The 25,236-nt window shown below is 41.5% G+C and overlaps 2 protein-coding genes across 3 annotated transcripts; both read left to right on the top strand.

The window, feature by feature from the left end:
* The first annotated feature begins 975 nt into the window (after positions 1 to 975).
* On the top strand, positions 976 to 14,874 carry setdb1b (SET domain bifurcated histone lysine methyltransferase 1b). Of its 2 annotated transcripts, none has more exons than XM_063487572.1 (25): positions 976 to 1,086; positions 3,118 to 3,321; positions 3,437 to 3,600; positions 3,694 to 3,737; positions 4,317 to 4,443; positions 4,529 to 4,696; positions 4,789 to 4,990; positions 5,076 to 5,149; positions 5,253 to 5,443; positions 6,274 to 6,403; positions 6,490 to 6,676; positions 8,023 to 8,136; positions 8,236 to 8,539; positions 8,636 to 8,897; positions 10,144 to 10,234; positions 10,343 to 10,459; positions 10,608 to 10,777; positions 10,863 to 11,087; positions 11,176 to 11,346; positions 12,298 to 12,428; positions 12,590 to 12,609; positions 12,749 to 12,867; positions 13,047 to 13,297; positions 13,397 to 13,485; positions 14,506 to 14,874. In XM_063487572.1, the coding sequence occupies exons 1-25, from the start codon at positions 1,070 to 1,072 to the stop codon at positions 14,621 to 14,623; spliced, it is 3,690 nt and encodes a 1,229-aa protein (XP_063343642.1). In that variant the 5' UTR covers positions 976 to 1,069; the 3' UTR covers positions 14,624 to 14,874. The 2 variants fall into 2 exon arrangements, with proteins under 2 accessions (XP_063343642.1, XP_063343643.1); XM_063487573.1 differs by lacking the exon at positions 976 to 1,086 and adding an exon at positions 1,270 to 1,355.
* A 315-nt stretch (positions 14,875 to 15,189) lies between these two features.
* Positions 15,190 to 25,015, top strand: LOC134635470 (meiotic recombination protein REC8 homolog). Its single transcript, XM_063484852.1, has 17 exons — positions 15,190 to 15,207; positions 17,492 to 17,631; positions 17,707 to 17,849; positions 17,926 to 18,001; positions 18,091 to 18,211; positions 18,310 to 18,385; positions 20,248 to 20,315; positions 20,388 to 20,466; positions 20,561 to 20,684; positions 20,767 to 20,944; positions 22,203 to 22,404; positions 22,783 to 22,934; positions 23,056 to 23,101; positions 24,045 to 24,123; positions 24,224 to 24,313; positions 24,411 to 24,520; positions 24,805 to 25,015. Exons 1-17 carry the CDS (start codon positions 15,190 to 15,192, stop codon positions 24,906 to 24,908), a joined length of 1,806 nt encoding a protein of 601 aa, XP_063340922.1. The 3' UTR covers positions 24,909 to 25,015.
* The last annotated feature ends 221 nt before the right edge of the window (positions 25,016 to 25,236 follow it).

Genomic DNA, 25,236 nt, shown 5'->3' on the forward strand with positions numbered 1-25,236 from the left:
GGCAAATCTCCCATTTCATCACATCTCTATTGGACTGAGATCTGGTGACTATTTGAGTGCAGTGAACTCACTGTCAACTTTGTGATATGGTGTGTTATCCTGCTGGAAACAGCCATCGGAAAATTGGGTATACTGCAGTCACAAAGGAACCGCAAGACCCAGGTAGGCTGTGGTATTTAACCTATGCTCCGTTAATACTAAGGGGCGCAAAGTGTGCCAAGAAAATATCCCCCACCCCTTTACACCACCAGCAGCAGCCTACACTGTTGATAGAACACATGCTTTCATGTTGTGACCTTTCTTCTCCATTTGATGCTCAGTTTGAACTTCCGCATCTTGACCATATTATTGTGTGATATCTGTGTTAATTAGTAGTCTAACCGGTGTACCTAATAAAGTGGCCTGATGTAATTACAACATTTCAAAGTTTCTGCACGGAAACACTCCATGAGATCATTGTCTAAAGCAATTTCTGTGCACATTCACACAGTTAGCTGAATCACACATGCAGTGTTTGTAAAGCTTGACTGCACGTATACTAAAACAATTATGCAATTTTATTCTTTAAATAAAAAACGTTACAATGGCTTGATTTTTTGTTTGTTTGTTTTCGGACTTTTGGAGCAGATTTTTTTATCATGATGAAAAGAAGGCCTCTGGGAGTTTTGTGTCCTCCCCAGGAAATTTCAACTCAGTGACCCTTCATTTTCGTAGTTTCTGGTCAATTTTGTGCCCTATTCAGTATATATTCATGATGGAAATGTCTGTATTTATGTAAAGAGAAACACAAAAATCAGGCAACGATTGAAAATATAACTGTTGTCCTAAATAAATCCTTTATTTGTTTCATATTTTTATGGGATCTTGGAGGAGGGACATCGCTCTGCGTCCCGTGTGCCAGACTGCACTTTTCTTAAACCTGGGTAACCCGTGTGGGCGGGTTTGACCCGAACGTATCAAGCGAGCTAACACCGCCTACCTCGGTTTCCCTGACAAACAAAGCATGCACTCCCCATTGTAGCTAGCCGGTAGCATTGGCTAGTTAGCCAAATATTTGCGAGCCAAGAGGATGGAAAACGTTGAGGGGTGAGTCCTGTTTCTGGGTGAAATTTTACGCGTAGGAGCAGGCGTTTCTTTGACTGCAGCTTCAGGGCACGCAAATTTGTTGGTTTTTCAGTAGTTGCAGGCTTTACTTATTCAGCAGATGAGCCATTTTCTATGCTAGGCTAACGAGCTAGCCTGTGCTCCCGTGTGTCCCGCTCTCGTGTGTCCTGCTCCTGTGTGGCTTCTCTCAGCTCCTCTGCAACTCGGAATAAAACGTAAATGCAGTTATGACCGTCAGCAGCAAGGCTAGGGTAAAACTGTAAATAATCGAAATCATTTAAGTGGATTTTTAATTCAGTGCATCTCCTTGCATGCTATCCAGTAGCAGCTTAGTGTATTCACTTATGCAGCTGCTGTATAATCATTTAAACTGGCGATTAAACATTTAACTTTAAAATAATTACGTGTGCTATTACTACAAACTGCATCTGTCTTTGCTGCCTTTATCCGGACTGTAGGTTCTAGTTTGAAGTAGCATGTAAACAAAGTCAGCCGTGACATGTTGTAGTCGCATTTTCAACTCATGTGAGCATGCCCAGCATCAACTGCAGCGTCAGATCAGTTTAAAAATTTGCTTCTCACTGATGTTTTTAATTGTTCTGTCTTCGCCACAGAGGAACATGTAGGCTTTTGCATGCTAAGGTGAAGCGAATGCTGCAAACATGCACTGCACAAGCATGCACACCAGCTCATATCTGCAGAAAACAGCATTTATGTTATCTGGAGTTAAGAGTTATGAGCTTTGGCTGTGATTTCAGCTCCATTAGCTTATAGCTTACATGTGTATCCTTATCAGACACTTCCTCACAATCCAACAAACCTTCCTGGTCAGTCTGAGTCGGAGCCAACACTTTACAGTAGGCAAAGTTTCTCTCAGAAGGATCTCAGGTTTCCAGCTGTCGCTTTAACTTCCTTGGTACCGCGTTGACTGTTGGAGTAGTTCCTCTTCACAGTTTGTGTGTATGTGGTTTTCTCCATGCAAGAGGATGATCAGTTTCACCTCCTCACACGTGTTATCCTCTTCAATATCAAGTTTAAGGTGTCAGTCAGGGCCTTTGGTGTGTAGTAACACAGTGATTTTAAATTTCATTCATGACTTTCTGTGCAGTTACAGTATCACTGTTTGGTTGACACAAATTTCCCAGGCACACCTGGACTTGGCTCAAAGAGCACCAGAGTGCTTCACCACAACGTGTAGCGACTGCTGATAGAGACGGAGGATCAGAGATGCACTGGTGGTTACTGTTTGTGTGTGTGGCTAGTGTTGATGTGATAAATGTGGTACTTTATAGGCGTGATCATGAAAAACAGAGCATTACAAACTCAGTAATGTAGTATTTAAAATATGGAGACTCCATTTTTGTTGCGCAACGTCATATTTGCTTAGCCCAGCATGAAAGTTGAATGAAAATAGCATTTTTCCTTATTTATTTTGACCAAGAATTTCACATTAAGTACTTTAATTTGAATTATTGTGAAATACAACTATATACCGTTCAGAAATTGTTTTTTTTTTTTATTAGTAGGTACTCAAATATGGGAATTTATATGATAGTGTTTAATTATTATCTGATTTTATTTATTTGTTTTGAATTTACCTTGCAGATAGTCAGACAGTTTTTGATGTGTCTGTGCCAAATTTCAGATCCTGATTCGTTTTTCGGCCAGTATACTTCAGCTTGCCTATCAAAGGTTGCACATCACATGTGCTGTCACAGGGCAAAAATAATATCCGGCTTATTTGAGCACAGTCGGGCAGATCACAAAGAAGCAAATGATTAACTACACATAAGCGAATTTCCTCAGTATTGTTATGTGTCATATGTCTGAAAGAAAAAAAGCAACATATCAGCTGAAATATCAGAATATTCTATTTTTTATCACCAAATATCAATATCAGTATTGAAAAATCCTACGTCGTGTGTGAGAGAACGTTAACGGGCAAATGTGAAGGAATCTTTGGAAGAAGGAGCAATAAATACACACCGACATGTTTCTGTGCTCCTTTCCCAGAATGGAGGTGGACGGCTGGGACTCCAGTCTGGAGGAAGAGCTGGGTGTTTCTTTGGACGAGCTGAAGAAATGGATTGAAGAAGCTGTGGAGAAGAGTGAGATTGTGCAGAAGAAAAAGGCTCAGTTGTCAGAACTGAAGGAATGGGTGGAGCAGAAAGAGGAGGAGGAAGCTAGGACAGAGAAGCTTCTCCGTGATGCCAACCAGTGAGCGGGAATTAAGATATTTCTTTTATTTTCATCAAACACTGTGTCTTTATTGGTCTACAAACGAACTCTTCTACACTTCCCGCTCACTTCTTTCCTCCCCCCTCTTCCTCAGGTCTGTACTGGAGTGTGAGAAACTGGTGAAGGCAACTTACCGAAAGAACGGCCTCGTCTACCGAGAGAGCAGCTCGGAGGACGAGGGAGGCGGAGCCATGTTGTCCTCTGAAGTCATCGAGATTGACGACGACGACGACGATGACGTTATTGCTGTTGGCTGTTGTAAGTCGGGCTGTTTAGTTATGAAGATGCATGTATGTAATGGAGTGATTATGCCTAATAATTATTTGTTTTTCTTCCATCCTTCATTTTCAGTGGTTCCGCCGAAGAAGCCTCTAACTCCAGTCAAAGATCCAGTGGTGAGAGCAACACAAAGCATTGCTGTATTGATCTGTTATATCTGTCTGTTTGAGGAGAGTTGATCGGTCGAATTATTTTCATTTTGCTGATTGATAGCTCTTAGCTGGTTCAGTTTTTCCTGACATCTAACAAATGGATTGGTGGACGTGACCGATAAAGCCTCTGAGAAAAGCAAAACACTGTCTCTCTTGCTAGATTTAATCCAGATTAACCGAAACAATTTCCTTCGTAGCTTGTCACTAATTTTTTATGTTATAACTAGAAAAAGAGCCATTCTAGGACAGCCTGTCTGATCTGTTATTAGGCAAGAGGTAGAGTACACCTCGGACAGGACCAGAGATTTTCCTGCATGTGAACAACTTTGGGAAAGGAAAATCACCTGGACAGTGGTTAAAAAATATAGTTCCACACATTAAGTGGAGTTTTAGCCAGACTTAAAATACATTTTTGTTCATCAAACTGCCAAAAAAAATACTTTTCCTTCAATAGACATAACCAGTCGTGCTCACATGCACCATCCCCCAAAGCCCCATTTTAAGCTAGAAAAACCCTTGTGTCCTTTTTATTTCTAATGCCAGGTAAAGGAAACTTCCACAGTGCTGCAGAAAACCTCCCAGCAGGTGCAGAAATTGGTCCATATGGTCAGCAAGCCACCACTGAGTGCGCCATTGCTCCGTTCCCCAGTACCGCCCTCAACTCAGTCAGGTGAACACACACTGAAGTGCTGCTGCATTCTTCAGGCTTGTGTTGAATTACTGATTCTAATGTGTTTTGCTCTTCTGCCCTTTAGGTAGCCACAGCTCACCACCTGCCGTGTTTATATCCCAAGCATCTCAGTCTGCAGGCCAGCCAAACCCCAACATGCCAGAAGATGAGCTCAGAATCTGGATGAGCATTCTGGGAAAGAAGCGCACCAAGACGTGGCACAAAGGCACTCTCGTTGCTATCAACCCAGTTGGTGTGTTATCATTTTCCTTTTCTGCCAGGTTCTTACTCCATGGGCTGTGTCTGCTTTGTCTTTAATGCTCCACACCCTCTATCTGTCTTCAGGAAATGGTACATTCAAGTATAAAGTCAAGTTTGATAAAGGCAAGAGTCTGCTGTCTGGAAATCATGTGGCTTTTGACTATAACCCCACCCTGGAGAGTCTGTACGTTGGTGCTCGTGTAGTCGCCAAGTATAAGGATGGAAACCTGGTGTGGCTCTATGCTGGAATAGTAGCAGAGATGCCCAACAACAAGAACCGCATGAGGTGGGTTAGATGGTCAAAAATCTGAAGAGCTGTGGGGGTGCTGATTGCCTGGGTTTCTTTATAAAGGCCTTTGCGCATGTTTCAGGTTTCTGATCTTCTTTGATGATGGGTATGCTTCATATGTGACGCTGCCTGAGCTCTACCCAGTTTGCCGACCATGTAAGAGCCCTTCTCTCAAATTTTTTTGTTTATCTAAAGGGGAAAATAAGTAGGACTTAATGGAAAATTTGATTTTTAAGAGTTTTTGTTCTTGTTTTTACAGTAAGGCATACTTGGGAGGACATAGAGGATGCATCGTGTCGAGACTTTATCGAGGAATACATAACCGCATATCCCAGCAGGCCAATGGTGCTCCTAAAGGTTGGCCAGATAATCAAGACAGAGTGGGAGGGAACGTGGTGGAAGAGCAAAGTGGAGGAGGTGGATGGCAGCTTGGTGAAGATCCTCTTCTTGGTATGTTTGCACTAGAAATAACACTGATTTAGTCAATGCTCAATCAATCAATCAATCAATCATAATTCCTGACTCGTAGTCAATGGAAACAATAAGTCACACAGCACAAAAACTAGATAAAAACAAATGCATCCAAATTCTCTCACATCTCACTTGCACTGACCCATCTGTGCCTCTTCATTAAAAATCTATATACTTTACTACCTTACTTAATTTACCTAAGAGGATGTTTGCTTGTGCATGATGCAACATTGCCTGTAAATCATACTTGCCAGAGCTACATACGCTGGCACAGGCCTAATTCTATGATAGCGGAGAGTTTTCTCCAAAGAGCCATTTATGAGCAATATTTGGCCAAAACAAATCTGCATGGACTTGCAAAATGTAATGATGTATAAGATTATCAGATTAATAAAAGGGATAAATGGTTAAATCCCCCATGTAATTACTCTGCAGTGAAATATTTGGGTTTGAATTCTTCAAATTAAAACTTTGCTACTAGATAAAATGCATCAGCCTAATGGCCAAAAACACACACTACTTTCAATTTAATTTTGACTAAAGTTCAGCTTAGTCCGTGAGGCAGTCGGCTTCTTTTTTCTTCAGCTGCATACGGCATTCAACCTTTCAACATGTAAACGATGCTAAAAATGACATTTGCTAATAATTACAAATTAATTATTGCCGTTATTGTGAATAGAGGTGTATCATGGCACGCCTCCTTATGGATTTACAAATGAAAACTACACCGTTTGAGTCCTTGATTAAAAAGTCACCAGACACCTTAGCAGCTGGGAGGCTAAACTGTCTGTGTTGCCCGCTGTTGACAGGATGATAAGAGGAGTGAGTGGATCTACAGAGGCTCCACCAGGCTGGAGCCGATGTTCAACCTGAAGATGACCACAGCCAACACCCAGGAGAAGAAGCTAGCTGGCCAGCAGAGGACAAGACCTAACATGGGTAAAAACCCAAGCGTTCACCACTCACTTGCGATTTTCTGTTTGTGCTTCTTTCTAATTTGACTTGTTCCATTTTTCTGTCTGCAGGGGCGTTGAGGAGCAAAGGCCCAGTAGTTCAGTACACCAGTGACGGGCATGTTGGAGCGTCTCCGGTCAAAGCGCCGCAGCCTTCGACCAGCCAGAGTTCACCAACAGCACAGCTTCAGCAGCGCCCGCAGCCGCTGCAACCTCAACAAAGCCCTCAGCCCGCTCTTCCTCCACAGCCTCTGCCACAGTGAGTGATGCTTATAAACATGTCGGCTTTATTCGGCTCAAAAAAAGTAAAACTTGAGGGAAATTTAGAGTTGGAGCTTCATGCCAGTTCGAATTAAAACAAGAATCTTGTAAAGTAAGTAAAACGTATAATAAGAAGCTGAGAAACTCTTAATTCATGTGAGATAACACTTCCATTTTATTAGATTTATAATATTTTACAAAGCGTTTTATTTGCTGATTGCAATGTTGCAGATTTTAATGAGGTTTCATTTCACCAACATGATGTGACATGTTTCTAAATGAAAAGAAATGTGTGGGTGGGATTGTTACACGGTGTGACTCGCTTCCTCAGTCAGCATGGGATTAGATTTATGTATTTGCCCCTTGAGCTCAAAAGAGAACACAAATCTTTTTAGATTAACAGGATTATCAGCAGGTGGGCGAGGTGGTACTGTCACATCATGTCAACAAGGTTTGTGGTTTGAGCCTCCTGATTGGTCGGTGTCTGTCTGTGTGGGTTTCCTCCCAGAGATATGGTGGAAAGAAAAACTAGAAAACAGATATAATGAACCCAAGAGAGTCCAAGATACCACCATTTAAATGACTACCATAATATAAGGATAGTAGTTATTGTTATTATTATTATTATTTTACATTATTTGAATCATTTCCTACAAAAAATAATGACCCTAATCTTGCTCTCCATGGGCCAGATTTACTAAAGGGGGTAAAATGGCGAACACAATCCCCAAATTGTGCTCATAGTTGTGGTTAGTTTTACAGATAATTTGTGTTGTGCTTTTTTTCTAATTAAATTTCTTATAAATCTGCCCTCACATCTCCATACCAAACATCACAGAGCAATCGCTGTCTGGTCAGCTATGTTCGAATAGGTGTTGGGACACCATGAGTCCGGAGTTTTAAAGTGAAAGATAAAGGTTTAAAAGTTTGCAGCAAATAAATTGACCTAAAGAACGGCTGAAGGACTGATGAGCGTATGCAAACTCCCAAGAATTGCTTCTCCTCCTAAAGTATTGATCAGATTTTATTAAAACTTGTTAGTAAAACACATTGAATGCCTAATGAATTTTCACCTATCCAGGTCACTTTAATTGTTTTACAGCCAGTAACCTGTGAACTGTGATGGTATAACATGGATGGGCTAGCTGCTTATTAAGGGATGATGTTTAAAGGTTCAGATGAGTTACACAGCACTGCCCGTGTAACTCATCTGAACCTTTAAACATCATCCCTTAATAAGCAGCTAATATTAAGAATCAAAATATAGAAATGCAGAGGGGTTGGATTGTTTTTCCTTTAACTGACTATTTGTGCATTTTTTTCCCCCTTTTCACTGACTTGAAGGAATAAACATCAGATGGCCCGAAAGAGTACGTCTCCATTTGTTCCTGGGGTGGGAGGCACACATGCCTCTAAAGTCACGCAGTCTCTTACATCCACTAACAGCAACCTCTCAGCGTGAGTTCACCTTGTGTTCATTAAACTAGCCATGTTTTTCAGCACAGAAAGCGTTAACTTCACTCTCTGTCTTTTCCCTGTTTGCTTGTCAATCCACAGCGGAAGAGTGCTGAATGCCCCAAACCCTGTGGCGCCCACGTTCACACAAACGTATCAGAGACAAATGACCCCGCTGACTACAGTCCCTGCTACTATTCCCCACGCAGTGGCCCCCGTCCCACACCAGCCGGCGTACCGCGCCCCAACCGACCGAATCTTCTACTTGGCGCACACGTGTCAGCCTGCCTGTCTGAAGCGCGTCCGGCCCACAACAACAAGCATGCACAGAGGGAAGAACCCGCTCCTCACACCTTTGCTGTATGACTTCAGACGTATGACAGGACGGCGCAAAGTCAACCGCAAGGTGATAAGGAACAGCAACATGATTGACGACTTTAAAATATATTTCTTTTTTTTGTATTTATAGGTAACCCTTACCTTTTACATGTCCACTCCTCAGATGTCTTTCCACGTCATCTACAAGGCTCCATGTGGACTTTGCTTGCGTAACATGGCCGAGATCCAGCAGTACCTCTTCCAGACGAACTGTGACTTTATATTCTTAGAGATGTTTTGCCTGGACCCCTACGTGCTCGTCGATCGTCCCTTCCAGCCACAAAGGCCCTTTTATTACATTCCAGACATCACAGCGGGAAAGGAGGATATTCCACTTTCCTGCGTCAATGAGATTGATAACAGCTCTGCTCCTGAAGTAGCTTACAGTAAGAACAACACTGAGATCATAATAAAGGGACAGAGGCCTTTTTTTTGTTTAGGGTGGGGTTTAAGGACAAATGGCACCCAACAGAGCATTTTCAGTGGTATGAGAAAGTATTATGTGTACATATGAGAAGATGACATATGAGCCAAGACACAACACTAGCCAAGTCATTTTTTAAAACTTGGTTATAATGGACGTCCAGCAAATTCATTCAGTGCTTAGAGAAGCTGCAAAAAACCAGCTCCATTTTAGACTCTAAAGGCCTCATGAATTTTGTACTGTCATGAATTTTTGTTAAATGATAAAATTCATGACAGTACAACTAGAAAAAGAGTAAACAAATATGGCTTGTTTGGATAGGTTGTCAAATGTAAAAAGAACAGCACAGCTTAGATTTGCATCATTGCCTTTGAACAAATCACAAAACGTCTTGAAAAGCATCTTTTAGAGAGATGAAACCACTGTGGAGACGTTTGCTATTGTACGGCAACACATTTGGTGAAAACCAAACACAGCATATCAGCACAAACACAGCAAACTGACTGTCAAGCACAGCGGTGGAGGGGCCATGATTTGGGCTTGTTTTGTAGCCACATAACCAGGGCACCCTGTAGTCATTGAGTCATGAGCTCCTCTCTATGTCTAACTGTTACAGGGTCAGATGTGAGGCTATCACTGTTCTGATGCAGATGATCCCAAGTACAGGAACAAATCTGCAACAGAATGGCTGAAAAAGAAAAACAACAAGCAGTGATGCTGTGTTGCAGTGAAATACAGGCAAACCTCAAAGAACTGAAGCAATACTGGAAACATGAGTGGGCCAAAATTCAGGTCAGGGACTGATGACGTCATAGAAAAACAAGAAGCAACAAGTTATTGCTGATAAAGGTTGTTCTAGTCGCTATTGATTCATCTGTTGTGTTTAGTTTTTCACAAAAAAGTGAACCACGATGTGAAATACACTACAGGTTAACAAAAAAATGAATAAATGAATAAATTATGCACAATATGTGGATAAAAACCCTTTAGGAAAACTTTATGATTTCTTGTGATATTATATGATGTGATGTTCACTTTTTCCACTGTGGTTTTCTTTTGAAGTCAACAACTCAGCAGCTCATATTAAGACTTAATGTGAAGAGTACTGTTAATGTGAAAATTCATTTTTAAAAATGACTCCGACACCACATTAATGCAGAGTTACTTTGTAATGACAGGCTAATAGATCATGTTGTCCTCTCTTTAAGGTAAAGAGCGTATTCCTGAAGATGGCGTGTTTATCAACACCAGTGCAGACTTCCTTGTCGGCTGTGATTGCACCGACGGCTGTCAGGACAAGTTAGTGAAGCAGCTTTTTTTTTTCTTTCTCTTTTTCATATTTCTCCCACTTCTAGAGCTCTGAGGATGTGTCTTTGAGTTTTAATACCTGTTATCACTTAATTACAGATCCAAATGCTCCTGCCACCAGCTGACCCTTCAGGCTACAGGTTGTACACCGGGGGGACAGATCAACCCAAACGCAGGATATTCGTACAAACGATTGGAGGAGTGCCTACCCACAGGGTGAGACACTGAACAACAATACTGAACCCTCATTCCCCTTAGCACCTCATGAGACCATAATTACTGTTGAGCAGAACAGCTTATTGGGCCGTCTTTCTTCAGAGGCACTTATCTCTTCTTTCTTCTTGTTTCCCGTTCTCTCTCTCAGGATCTATGAGTGTAATAAAAGATGCAAATGTAACGCTCAGATGTGCACCAACCGGCTGGTGCAGCACGGCCTGCAGGTCCGTCTCCAACTCTTCAAGACCCAGAACAAAGGCTGGGGCATCCGATGTCTGGATGATGTGGCTAAAGGCTCATTTGTGTGCATTTATGCTGGTGAGGAAGCATACTTTGAATTCAGATGATGACTTTATTGCAAGAGGACCTAATTATTTGCCTTTTTTTCCTGCCGCTTCACCAGGTAAAATCCTGACAGATGACTTTGCTGACAAAGAAGGTCTTGAGATGGGTGATGAGTATTTTGCTAACCTGGACCACATAGAGAGTGTGGAGAACTTTAAGGAGGGCTATGAGAGCGAGGCTCACTGTTCAGACAGCGAGGGAAGCGGCGTGGACGTATCCAGGATAAAAATCCAGCCCTCTGCTTTAGTGTCAGCTAACCCTGTGGGGCGACCAGCTAAAAAGAGTGAGTCTAAATCCAAACACGAGAGATCAAAGCGGTGTTGATCTTCTTATTCTCCATATAATTTCTCACATTTCTTTTTTTCTTACAGCCCGAAGCTCGAGCTCGTCAGGCGACAGCAATGAGGATGAGGACAAAGAGTCTAAGAGTGAAGATGAAAGCGACAGTTCAGATGACACGTTTGTGAAGGACAGCTACTACAGCTCCAGCTCGGTGTGGAGGAGTTACACCACACGTGGGCAGGTCAAAGGCAACAAGGAAGGTGAGCCAGCTGCGTCTTTGTAGTGTAACGGGTTTCACACAAAGGACAGTTCACATTGGATAGATGAGGAGTTTGTGTATGTGTGCTTTGTTATGAAGATTTGTCAGTGACTAAATGCTTATTATGTTTTGGGTCTTTTTTTTTCTTAGAAATAGAGTAACCAACAGGGTTTTCTTCTCTTATGTTATTCTTATAATATATACACTATACTGGCAAAAGTATTCACTCTTCTGCCTTCACGCACACATGAGCTTGAAGGACATCCAATACCTAATCTATAAGGTTTAATATTTTAATGTTGTTTAATATGACGTAAGGCTTTAATGCGGCTGCTCGGGCCATGGAAACCCATTCCATAAAGCTCTCTACCAACTGTTCTTGAGTGAACCTGAAGGCCACATGAAGTTCGGAGGTCTGTAGTGACTGACTATGGAGAAAGTTGCGGACTATGAACTTCAGCATTCGCTGACCCCGCTCTGTGTTGCTGTCATTCCCAATCACTTCCACTTTGCTATAAGACCACTAACAAGTGACTGTGGAATATTTAGTAGCGAGAAAATTTCATGAGCAGACTTGTAAAGGTATCATCTTATCACGGTACCACGCTGGAATTCAGTGAGCTCATGAGAGCGACCCACAAATATTCTTAGAAGTAGTCTGCATGCCTAGGTGTTTGATTTTATACATCTGTGGTCATGAAAGTGATTGGTGTACCTTAACAAAGATTTGGATGACTGTTTGAATACTTTTGGCAATATAGTGTATGTGAGTGTAGTTTTGGTTAAGTGTGAAGTGTCCCACACAGTGGGAGTTAGGGACAACCTTTGTACGGATTGTATGAAACACATTTAAGCTTTTCGGCCTCACTTCCTGCAGTGTTTCCTCATTAATACTGTCAGAAAGATTTCTGTGTTTTATTTTTACACTTGTCTCTCTCCTCCTCTGCCACAGGGAGTCAAGATAGTAAAGATGGAATGAGCGTCTCAGCCAAAGGAACAGATGATGAGAAGCCACCATCTATGCCAGAGGAGACGGGAAAAAGCAAAGTGGCTTCCTGGCTAACGAGCCAGGGGCTTAAAAAGGTGATTAAAGACAACATAATGTTGGAAATACACTGAAATAAAGCTGTAATCCTACTTTCATCTTAGTACAGTAAAAGGCTGAATGGTAAAAGGTGGCTCTTTTTCTTCATGAACATGCTGCGTGATTATTAATAAGCCTTCCTTTTCTATTTTCTTCGCAGGAAACTGGAGATAACAAGAGGTTTGTTTGGATTCCACACAAACATGCTTAAACTGGTGTTTAGATTGTGTTTGCTTTTACACGTTTGTGCTTGAGCTCATTTTGCTGGAAAGCATTTCTGTTGAGATGACTTTCTTTTTTTTTTATTTACCTCTTTCAGTCCAGTGAAGCCAGAAGTGGTGAAGAAGCAGGATGTGATGACTTTGTCTGACAGTGACGATGTTCAGACCATCAGCTCAGGATCCGATGACAACAAGGACAAAGAGAAAGCAACGCCAGGTAAAGAGTCGGTTGTCTGTTTCATTGTTTTAACTGGTCTTAACGCACTATCAGATGTAGCACGCTGATCTGTACAATGACAGTAAAGATTTATCTTATCTTAGCTTGAATTGCTTTTGTTTGTCACCACACTTATCGTAACTTTCCACTGGCTTTCTCTCTTCTTACATCTGGATCAGGTGTGACTAAAAAGCAGGTGGCTGTGAAATCGACTCGTGGCATCGCCCTGAAAAACAGCCACGGGATGATGGTAAAAACAGGTGTGCCTGGAGGCGGAGGGCTGGGAGGAGGTAAAGGAGGACAGCAGGGGCAGACGGGAGGAGGCGGAGACAACACTCCCACTAAAAACACCCGCCAGTTCTTTGATGGGGAAGAGTCCTGTTACATCATTGATGCCAAGTTGGAAGGAAACCTCGGACGTTATCTCAACGTATGAATCTGCTGCTGTGTGATCGTTTTATGTCACTTGAGCGCCGCTCTGATTACTTTCCTCTGACGTTGTCACCTCTGCTCTCTGTTTGTGTTACAGCACAGCTGCAGTCCGAACCTTTTCGTCCAGAATGTGTTTGTAGACACGCATGACTTGAGGTTTCCCTGGGTTGCCTTCTTTGCCAGCAAGTGAGTTTTGAAACAGAGGAAAAGATTATCCAAGATTTTCTGTACTTGAACATGCCTGCAAAACAGTAGAATTCTTGTCTTTACTGTTACAAATAAACTGACAGGAAGGTGTGTTTAAAGTTGAGTAAAGTTCAACATATGTGCCGTTTAATTTTAGTGGATTTCTCTCTTACAGGGCGAGAGGCCATCATCCATAAATATCTTGATGAGTTTTTTATTAATTATTAATATTATTTAATCATGTCTAACACTGAGACTGCACTACTTTGAATGTTTGCTTTCTGTTAAACAGGGTGGAGTTTTGAGTGGAAGTGAGAAAAACAAAGATGCTGTGTTGTTTTCTGTGTGAGCGCAGCCTTAGGGTGGCGCTGCTGTGTCGTGTTTAGGCCTGCCATTGGATCATACAGACATAGTTTTACAGTTGTGGAAAGGTGTTCCTATTAGCAATGGACTGGATTTATGCCACCCGCCTAAACAGCACTTGTGGCTTAGTGTTTGCAGGGAAAGAGAGAGGCATTAGACTGGGAACTCTGTAACAAGCAGTCGACCGCTCTGACTATTAGTTTCAAGGCTAGAACGTACAATGAAGACTCATCTGACTCATCTGGCCACTTCACCTTGCTGGCCTTTGCCCTTTGCAAGGTAAAAGGGCAGGTTGCTCTGCCCTTTTACTTTCAGAACAGCTTTAATTCTTCATGACAACGAGATGCTGGAGACATTCCTCAGAGATTCTGGTCCATATTGACATGATAGCATCACACAGTTTCTCTAATAGATCAATATCTGATGACTCAGTAGATCAGCAGTTTCTGAAACACTCAAACCAACACAGCTGGCAACAAGAACCGTGCCATGCTCAGTTTCAACATCAGCAAGTTGTCTCAACTGTGTCTACAAGCCTAAATGAATTGAGTTGCTGCCATGTGTGGCTGATTAGACATTTGCGTTAATGAATATGTACCTAACAACATCTTAACGTTTTGTTCTTTCACTGACATCACCGTTTGTGTCGTCGTGCAGGAGGATCCGGGCTGGCACAGAGCTGACCTGGGACTATAACTACGAGGTGGGCAGCGTGGAGGGTAAAGTCCTGCTCTGCTGCTGCGGGTCCACCGAGTGCCGAGGAAGACTGCTGTGATCCACAGGGACCTCCATTATCTGTAGTAAAACTAAGGAACCCTGTCAACAATGTACCCTGAGTTTTATTTGTTCTTTTTTTGGAGGGTTTTTTTTGTTTGTTTTTGTATTCAAATTTTACATTTTATTACTACTGCCTTGGTTTTATTGTTCCTCTACATCTCAATAAAATGTCCTCTCTGTGAAATTCACCAAAGGTCCTGAATTGACAAAAAAAAACCCCTTCACAATAAAATAACTGTTATGAACCTTTTTTGTTTTTAATAGTGTATTGATATTTTATTTAATCGAGCTTTAATTTTTGTGTGCCTATTTCTCTTAAAATGTTACTTAAAGCGATCAGAGTGACCAGCAAATCATAGAAGTGTTGTAGTTTCTCACAGCAGCACTGACCAACCACCTGTCTCAGAAGAATAAACAAACTAACATTTATATCTCACAGTGGAGAGAATCAGCTCTGATGTAGATCGGAAGCTGTGATCTATCTGATTTTATCTCTAATTAATTGATTTATCAAAAATTTGCTGAAATGTTTTACTATCCCACAGTTTTAAAGCGTCACACAGGATGCTTTTCTACCATCTGGTGAGTAAAAACCTGGTTATAATCTTTCAATCGACACATAGATGTACTCCACAGCGCTTAGTCAGTAGGCTAATTAGGCCGTTTCATGTCAGCTAACATTATTGATAAGATGTTTTAAAAATCATTACGTTTAATAGGAAAAGGGGTATTTTAGACTAGTTTCTAATCATGAAAAAGCTTAAATCTGGGAAAAAATGTTGCCAATGTGCACAAACCCCTGAAGTATACATTCAGACTCACTGATGGTTACGTTTTATGTTCCAGTCTTCCTTTACCCAGAGAGAACACGGGGTTTAAGTACATTTTAAGTGGTTAAACATATTAATAATTTAGTCTATAAAAGCCTAACAGAAGCACGTTTCTGTCGACCCGTTAAAGTAATTAAATGTATGTACTTCCTCACAAGGAAAATAGCCGGTGCACTGTGTGTTAGTTTTGGGGGGAGTTTATCAATTTTACATACATTTTACCAACATTTTTATGCATGTAAAACTCACATTCTGCCTCTGAGTGCATATGTATATTTAAATATGTAAAAAAAAAAAAAGATCGCACGGTGCAGGTGCAGCTGAGGTTAAACAAACATAAACATGTTTATAAAAGACGCTAGCTTTGAAGATTGAGAGATCAAACGTAAAATGAGGGCATTCCCATCTTTGTATTTATTCAAAGTACTTTCAGACATTTTTAAAACGGTGAAAAAAATTCTTTATATGATGATCAAAGTAATTTCGATCGGTTTTTAGCTTAAAAGCAAATGAAACTGCATCTATTAAAGGTTAGAAACGGGTAAATTGTTAATGTGCCAAATATGGAATCATTTTTCATACACAAATGTGTACTTTAAAAAAAAGTACACATTTGTACATTTGTCCTAAGTACACTTAAGAATTCACTGACCTATGCTGTGTAAAATGAAAATAAAAACAACAATGGAGTGATTTGCAAATTTTATAAACCCTAAATTTTACTCTCAATAGAACATAGAAAACATATGAGATGTTTCGACTGAGACATTTTTAATCATGTAAAATATTAGTTCAGTTTGAATTTCTTGTTAGCAACATATCTCGAAGATGCTGGGCTGGAGGGGGAGACAGGCGGAGGAACATTTTGCAACTAACTTAATTGGCAGCAGAGCAGAGTAACATAACTGAGCATTAAAACAGCATCTTAAATAGACAGAGATTCATCAGTCTGGAAAAAAATGCATCTGCAGAATTGTGGAACAATTTCAGAGTAACATTTTGATGTATGCCCATTAATCAATGGCCATGAGTATCATTCACAGACAGTTGGAGAATGGCTGCAATCACAGAATTATAAGATGTTCATAAGGTTTGAAGAAGTCACTTGAATGAGTGATGAAACGTTTCTCCCACTGAAAACATTACATCCAGATGAATAGAATCAACTTTCTGGGATTTCAGAGTAATGTTTTTCAATGAAAATTGCAAAGTCTTTGAATAATTCATCATCTACAGTATATAAAATTTAAAAGATTCAGAGAATCTGGAGAAATCTCTCTGCACAAGGCTGGAACAGGCTGTAAATTAAAACTGGACGCTTGTGATCTTCTGGCCATCAGGCGGTGCTGCATCAAAAACAGATGTGAATCTGCCAAAAACAAATCACTGCAGGGCTCAGAAACATTTGCAGAAGTCGTCTGTAAACACAGTTCAGTGTGTCAGCCACAAATTATTATAAAACATTCATGGAGCGTCCTCTGTACTGAAGAGGAGAGGGACCATTGATATCAGTGCTCAGTTGAAAAGCCTGCATGTCTGATGGGAATGCTGCCTGACTGTGCAAGCAACTGGCATATGTTGCTACCTATAGAGCAACATATGCTCCCATCCAGAATGAGGTTTTGTTCTTCTGGGAAATCCTTGTATATTTCAGCAAGACAAAGATAATGATAAGCCACATACTGCATCTATGGATGACTTCATAGTAGAAGAGTTCAGGTGCTGGACTGGCCTCCCTGCAGACCAGACCTTTCACTGACTGAAAATATTTTGAATATCTTCAAACAAGAAATATGAAAAAAGCCAAAATGCCCAAATGCAACAATGAGCATCAAAGGGTGTTAAAACTATGAGAATCTATTGGTATTTTTAACTGATACTTGCTCAGTTTTACTCCAAAAACGGAGCACAAGAGCGAGTAGACGGAGAGGTGAATCTCGTGTTAATGGTACCATAAACTTTTCCCAACCACAGACTGTCTTTGGTTCTTTTCTGTTACAGTTTAAAAGATTAAACATTATTTATTCGTTCTTTAGCTTTTAATCCTGATTATCATCTTCAGTAAAATAAAACATGAGTCGTCATTAATCCCCTGTGCCCATTTCAGGCTGGCAGCTACCAAAGGAATCAAGGTTCCCCGCCGGGATTTCCTGAAAGTCAACGTTAGAAGCACCTGGTAAGGAGTTATTTGAGTCATTTTCTCACATTTTTAGCTTGCTTGCATATTAAAATAAAGTTAATGCTCATCCAGTGATGACATCATAAACTACCTGCTGGAGCGGGTCGCACCACCTCGTCCAGGTCTGCCCCGACCCCGATTCTCCCTCTACCTGTCCTCTCAGCTTCAGTATGGTATCGTTGTGGTCTACCACCGGCAGTGTGCTATTCTTCTGGGTAAGGAGGCATTTACACACTGAAGGAAGGAGAGACATAAGTGATCCTGATGTTGATTCATTTGTTGTCCTTTCAGAGGAACTTCAGTCCATTGTGGGACAGCTGGTCAAACAGAGACCCTCACAGAAAATTGATATGGATGACCACAGCAGGTGAGAAATTATGCTCAGCATATTTACCTTCATGTTCAATCCCAGAGTAACAGCTGTTTCCTGGCACTGAGCTTCCTGTTGTTTTCCAGACCATCTCTGGTCCTGCCAGATGCCCTGACTCTGCTGGAGGAGACAGACGGCGCTCCCGACCCTTTATTTGGAGTGATGCAGCTGCAGGATGCCATGCCCAGCCCCAGTACACTAGTACAGGTCGCAACTAAATAGTAGCAGTTAATAAGTGAAAGTGGAGCTGTAAATCATCTTATTAGTTCATAAACTAAGAGTTCTCTGGCTGTATTGATTCTCAGATGAGTTGGGAGTATCTGAGAGAAGCCTCTCCTGAGCATCCTGAACTGATCAGTCCAGCTGCTGCACTGGAAAGCGGTAGGATGTGTTAAAGTTGCTGAATTGAAAAAGTGTACTAGTTTTCTTTCCTTTTTATGTATGTATCAAGTCATACTAAAAGAATGACCTTAGCAGGTCTTAAAATCATTTAAATACAGCCTCAAATGAACAACACATGTCACATTACACCTTGTCATAATTAATTTAACAAAAAGCCTAAATGTAGAAACACTGAGTGCAAAGGTAAGTATACGACATGATTCAGCAGCTTGTGGAACCACCTTTAGCAGCAACAGCTTGAAGAAATCACTTTCCCTGGGACTTTATCAGTCCCTCACATTGTTGTGGAGGAATTTTGGCCCACTCCTCTTTACGAAGTAGTTCATGAAGGTTTGTGGGGATTTATTTGTGCGCAGCTCTCTCAAGGTCCCTTACTTACTTACTTACTTACTTATACCTAAAACCCCTCCTAGGTATAGGCTGTTGCCAAGGGTTGGTCTTTCTTAAGGACCATTTCTGTCAGATTGAGTTCTAGATTTTGACTCTTTTCTTTTTCAAACATTTTGTTGTAGATTTGCTGCTGTGATCATTGTCCTGTTCTATGACATAATTCAGGCAGGCTTCAGCTGGCTTCACCTTTGACTTTATAATACTTTAGTATGCAGAGGAGTTCATGACTCAGTGACTGTAAGGTACCCCTCACCACCATGTTTGACAGTTTGTATGAGGTGTTTGTGCTGACATGCAGTGTTTGGCTTTCACCCAACATATCACTGTTCATCATGGCCAAATATCTCCACTTTGGTTTCATCTCTCCAAAGGACATTGTTCCTGAAGTCTTGTGGTTTGTTCAGATTTAAACTACCATGATCCTTTTAGAGAGAGGAGATGTTCTCCTGGCAGCCCAAACAAGCTGTACTTGTTCAGTCTTCTCCTGATTGCACTGTCATGAACTTTAACATTTAACATGCTGACTGAGATCTGGAGAGTCTGAGATGTGGCTCGTTGTTTTTTTCCAATTTCTCTGAGCATTGTGTCGTCTCACCTGTGTGCAGCTGTCTTGAATGTTTTCCACTTGTGAACAACTTTTCTCTCTGTAGAAAGTTGAATGGACTTTAAATTGTTTTGAAATGGCTTTTTAACCTTTCCCAGATTGATGGGGAACAACAAATGCTTCCCTGCTTTCTTTCCTCTTTGGTGTTGTGTTAGCACAAAACTGAATGCCCCAGACCAGAAAACTGAAAAGTCTCTGTTTTATAGAGGTGCTCACATGTGCTGATGATCAACTCACACTTTTCCAAGTATTGGTTTGAACTTACCATTAACTCAAGAATCGTTCAGCATCTCCTAGAACGTTGCTGTTCTATGAATAATATATACAGATACACCAAAATAAGGAGCAGAAAGCTTTTTTTAATCACTATTGCATCTTATTTCATCTTTGGCACGGATATTGTTAATCAAATCAAGTTTATTTAGCAGCGCCTACTTATCTTCTTAATTCCTATAGAAGCAGGAACCTTTTGCACTTTAAGCAGATACACCTGCACTAGTTGTTCAAATAATATCTGCTCACATGGCTTATTTTTCTGTAGAAATGTGTTCAGGGATGTGCAGCATGTCCATGTCCCTGCATGAGCTCACACTGCAAATCCAGCCAGAAGTGAGGAGCAGAAAGAAAACGGCAGGTCAAAGCAGAGCAGAGCAGAGTGCCTTCAAACACTTAATTTGCAGAAAGTGATGCCTCAGAGTCAGGAAGGGTTGTGCAGCTAAATTTCACTCAGCGGAGGAGAGCACTTTAATTTAAACATGATTAGTCATAGCTTCTGCTGGCCTCTGTGGAGTTGATGCTGAAATAGTGACTTTTATATTAATGTGTATTCACGACTCTGTTTTCGCAGGTATAACTGTGTCTCCAGAGGCCATCACTCTGAGAGAGGCGGAGCCTGTTGGTATCCCCGTTACAGAGGTAGGGGAGTAAAAAGGAAACAGATCTTCAGTGTAATATCTCTGCTCATCATCTGCCTTATTTCACTGCTAGTTTGAGGGTGCAGAGCTGGTTGATGACCATCCAGATACTATTGACTTCCTGCTGGCACAAACAGATCACTTTCCAGAAGGTGTGTAGCAAAAAGCTTCTGTGATGTTGCATTTTCAAAAACAAAAACAAAACGTAGAATGGGACATAACATAATCTATAATCTTTTCTAACAGGAGATTTGGAGATACCGGGAGAAAAGGTGGCAGCAGGGGAACAAGAAAAAGAGGTGGAACGGGAAGAACGAGAGGGCGACCTGGAGAAACACGGAGCAAAGGAGCTCACAGGATCCACTCTAGAGTAACTTAGAGACACTTATGTAAACAGAAAATACCACGACAAACAAACAGTGATCCACTTACTGTGTTATTACCTGTGTCAGGTTGCAGCCCACTACTCTTTCCAGTGAGGAGGCTATTTTGTTGCCTCAGGAAGAGCCAGGCCTGCCCGCAGAGAAGCCCCCCACAGACCAGCTCACGCCCGTCTCTGTGCCCGGCCTGCCTTCTCCGCCCTCTGCAGCAAAGGAACGTGAAAGGCGTCTAAGAAGTCTGGAGTTGGAGGTGCTGGCTTTTGTGGGTTTTACTTAAATGACAGAAATATTTAATGTATTTAACAAAAACAGAAAGAGCTGTAAACGGTTTTGCCCTAACAGATGAACATTAAGTATCTTTACCCCTCCCACGCACACCAATCTGTAGACCCTGTGATGCTCTCATTACTGCCAGTACTATTTAAGAAGGTCAAACATGTAAGATTATATGTGCAGCTAGAAATGATAATAAATAATGAATCAAGTTTGTCCAGATTGACATGATAGCATCACTCGGTTGCTGCAGATTTGATGGCTGCACATCCACAATGTCAATCTCCTGTTTCACCACATCCCAACGGTGCTCTGTTTGACTGAGATGTAAACCCATTGTCATGTTAAAAAAAAAGGTGATTTCAGCTTTGTTATCTTGCTGGAAGCAGGATGGGCACACAGTGGTTGTAAAGTAATGGACATAGCAGCAATACTGACGTAGGCTGCAATGTTTAAACGATGCTCAGGCTCTGAGGGCCCAAAGCGTGCAAAGAAAATATCTTCCACATTATATCACTACTTTTCTGACCATCCCTCTTTAAACCCTACGCATGGTTTTGTGGCAAAAACACCTAAATCTCTCTCTTCTTCCTCTTTCTGATGTTGAGATTGAACTTCAGCACGTCTTTTTGTTCATTATCTGTACCTACTTACCCAAACATGCTGAAATAGCTCAGTTGGGAGAGCTTTAGACTGAAGCTCTAAAGCTTTGGTTCAATCCCGGGTTTCAGCAGTAGAGTGCTGTCTTTAGGCAGTCCCGACCTGGAATCATAAATGCTTCCAATTCTAAATATGCAAAGTTGCTTCCATTTGATTGGCTGATTAGATATTTGTGTTAATAAGAAGTTAAATGGCTGTACTTAATAAAGTGGCTTGTGTATAATACTTTGCTGAGACTATATAGAGTCCATATTACCAGCTGAAATCTTTGGAATCAGTTATTCAGAGATTACAGTTCTAGTTTTAAAGGGAAAATTACTGTCATTTTGCTTTGTTTAGGTCTTGAATAGGTATAGAAATGTCTTAAAACTGAGTGTGAAGCCTCCCTGAGAGCTTTCCATTCTGGTGGAAGATTAACACCAACTGGAGGAATATTTTGTAGGGTAGCTACCCCCACCCCCTTTTGAAAAATCTCCCTAACCCTCTTTTACTAAATCGTAACATAAAAACAAGACATTAGCTACAACTTACAAATCTCTGGTCCCCTTTAGTCAATCTATTTTCCTCACCCCCAGGATGTGGCTTCACCAGAGATGAAGAAGAGGAAGAGGAGAAGGAGGCAGCTGATCTTCTTTGACCCGGTGACGCAGCTCTCCCAGGATGATCTGCAGCGACAGATCGACGACCCTTTGACCGAGACGAGGCGACCACTCCTCGCCCCGCTTTCCTTTCAAAGGATCCTTCCTGCTGCTGATCTCTTCAACAAGCCCTGCACCTGTCAGTATCACAGCTGCTAAAAATAGAGCAAAGCATCCTCTCGTCACCCCAGAAACATCTGTTTAAATCTCACCCCCCTTTATACCTTACTCATTACTCAGATGGAAATCGGGTAGAGCTGTGCACTGTTGGTTTTCTAGTATGGCCATGGACTATGCTGCGAGCTCCTTTCTTTTCTAATTACAGGCTTCTAATAATCTAACTGCTAATATTTTTAATGCTGGCTCCTCTAAATTGTTGCAGTAAAAGCTTCACATGGAACCTTGAATTCTATTTATTCCCCTCACTTCTTATATTCAGCGGCCGCTCCAGCTCTATTAATGGTGTGACTCAAGTAACCTTTTCAAAAATAAACCACGAAGCTATTTTCCCCTGCAGTCTTGCCTGAAGAGGTTCAGTTTCTATGGAGACAGAGTGCAACCATCACACCCCTCTCGGGCTCGGACCTGCAAGTTGGGGAGCGAGGCCCCGAATCCACTGATTCTGAAAGGGAGAGAGAGCGTGAGATGATCGAGGTTCCTGAAAGAGAGGTGTGGAAAAGCTGTTTGTTATGTGGGCAGTGATTGGCAGGGATGTCTGCAAAGGCTTTTAATGCAGGAGATGTGAAAACACCCACAGTTGTTAATTCATTACTTATGTCTTTGCGTGAAGCAGGTCCTCAGAGAAATGGCAGAAACAGAGATGCTTGATATTTCAGGTAAGATTATCAAAGATTATCACCGGTATGCAAAGATGGATGTAGATTCCAGTTCTAAAAACTAAAGCTAGTGATGAAGTCATGACCAGCAGGGGGCGACACCATAAGTTGCACTATCCTGATATCTTAGTAAAAACTTTCCTGAAGGGTTTAAGATCTCAAGCACTAATTTCAAGTGTTTTTCAAGGCAGTATATTTTATTATGAACCCTATTAGAATCAGTGAGCACAATTAATGCTTTAAGCCAGGCCTACCTTGCATGCTGCTACTGTGTGCAGTATCATGAATTTTATATCACTCACCCAACCCACTCACTAATCACACATGATTTCAACACACCACAAATCACAAACATTCAGTTACACTCAGTTTTATTTAAAGCACCAGTTCACAACAACTGTCTCACAAGGTGCTTTATACTGTAAGCTACCCTACTTTGTTAAACAAATACACAAGAAACACCCACAATAATCAAATGACCCCCTATGAGCAAGCACTTGGCAACAGTGGGAAGGAAAAACTCCCTTTTAACAGGAAGAAACCTCCTGCGGAACCAGGCTCCAAGCCATCCGCCCCGGTTAGTAATTAGAAAGGGGCTGAGGCTTCAACATGACCTGAATAACTACTGAGTGTCATAAAAATAGTTACGTCCATCTTTGTATACAGTCTTTGGATTAAAGGTAGAAATTCACAACACACAAAACAGAGCAGAAGCCAATTTTAGGTTTAAATTAGCAGATGTGTGTAGTTTTTTTTAGCTTAACTGGATGTAACATTTTGTCCTCAGTGTGTTAGCGTTGCAGATTTATTTGGCACAAGCTAAAACTTTCTGTGCATTCACATGGGGTGAGGCTGAGGTCAGAGGTCAGGTCAGGTGTGTAACACTAACGGCTTTTAAAATACGATAAGATGCATTCATTTTAATATGCATGTATACATCCAGCCCAGGGTACACTGCCACTGGAGGGCAGTGACCAGAGAGAGGTGTCTCGAGAGATCTCCCCCTTATATCTATCTGAAGGGTAAGTAAGTATCAAAGAAGATCTCTGTGTGTGTTGATGTGCAGGTGTGTGTGTGTGTGTGTGTGAGCAATCACACTCATGTGCACCCATCATTTGGCAGGTCCACTCTCTCCAGGTCTATTTCTACACTGAGGGACATCCCAGAGGTGTCGGACGAGTTGCCTGGGAGAGTAGCCGCAGAGTCACCTCGGTAATAACCAGCAGAAAAACAGAGACGACTCTCTCTTTAGTGTCTCCCGATGTTTGAGTTTGATTTGGAGACAGGAATGTGGCTTGTTTGTTGCCAGGTTGCTGCCAGAATTGGCCGAGGGTGAAGTAGAGCCTCTGCTTTTTCAGTCCCTCTTGCCGCCCGAGGTCAATCGCAAAACTGTCAGCAATGTTTTTCAGCGGCTTCTGGGTAAGGAGGCACTTTCACTTATCATCGAACTGTCCTGTCACTCATGTTAAAATTGTATTAACGGTACAGCGCCAAGGCTGTGGCGGTCCCTGGCCCGTGACCTTCAGTTTATAAAGGTTGAAATAACAAACAGTGTCACTAGTGGAAGCTTTAGGAATGAACTGATGAACAAACAAACTGGTGACTTGTGTACATTCATGGAAAAGTAATTTGCTTTAAAAACATGAGATCTTTTCTGTGCTTCAGTGACCGTTTATGTGTGTGTGTGTTATGTTGGTGGGTAGCATCTTTATCTGCCAGGAAGCTGCGTGTGGAGCAGGATGAGCCTTATGGTGACATCTTCATATTTCGTGGCTCCAACTATGAAGAAAAAGATCTGCCTTTGTAACATGGAAGCAGCGAAGCAGCGCTGAGCCTCCTGATCGGACTTGTTCCGTTTTAAAGCCAGACTGGAAACTTCGTGTTCAACAGTATCATAAATACAAAGCAGTGTTTTGTGAGAGATCATTTCACAAGAAGGGTTTAAAAAGCATTTTATCGAGCTTTTAATGCGATTAAATGTTGTTTTTATAATTGTTCCTTAGTGCTACCAGGTTTATGAGATTTCTGATAAATATTTTAACAATTTTTATCGTTTTATCTGCAATCAAACAGAAATGTTGTTGTTCTGTGCACTCAGTTGAAGTGTGCTGTGCTCTGTTGAACTGCAAAATAAA

The sequence above is a fragment of the Pelmatolapia mariae genome, linkage group LG10_11 (assembly GCF_036321145.2).
Source record: "Pelmatolapia mariae isolate MD_Pm_ZW linkage group LG10_11, Pm_UMD_F_2, whole genome shotgun sequence".
NCBI classification, from domain to species: Eukaryota; Metazoa; Chordata; class Actinopteri; order Cichliformes; family Cichlidae; genus Pelmatolapia; species Pelmatolapia mariae.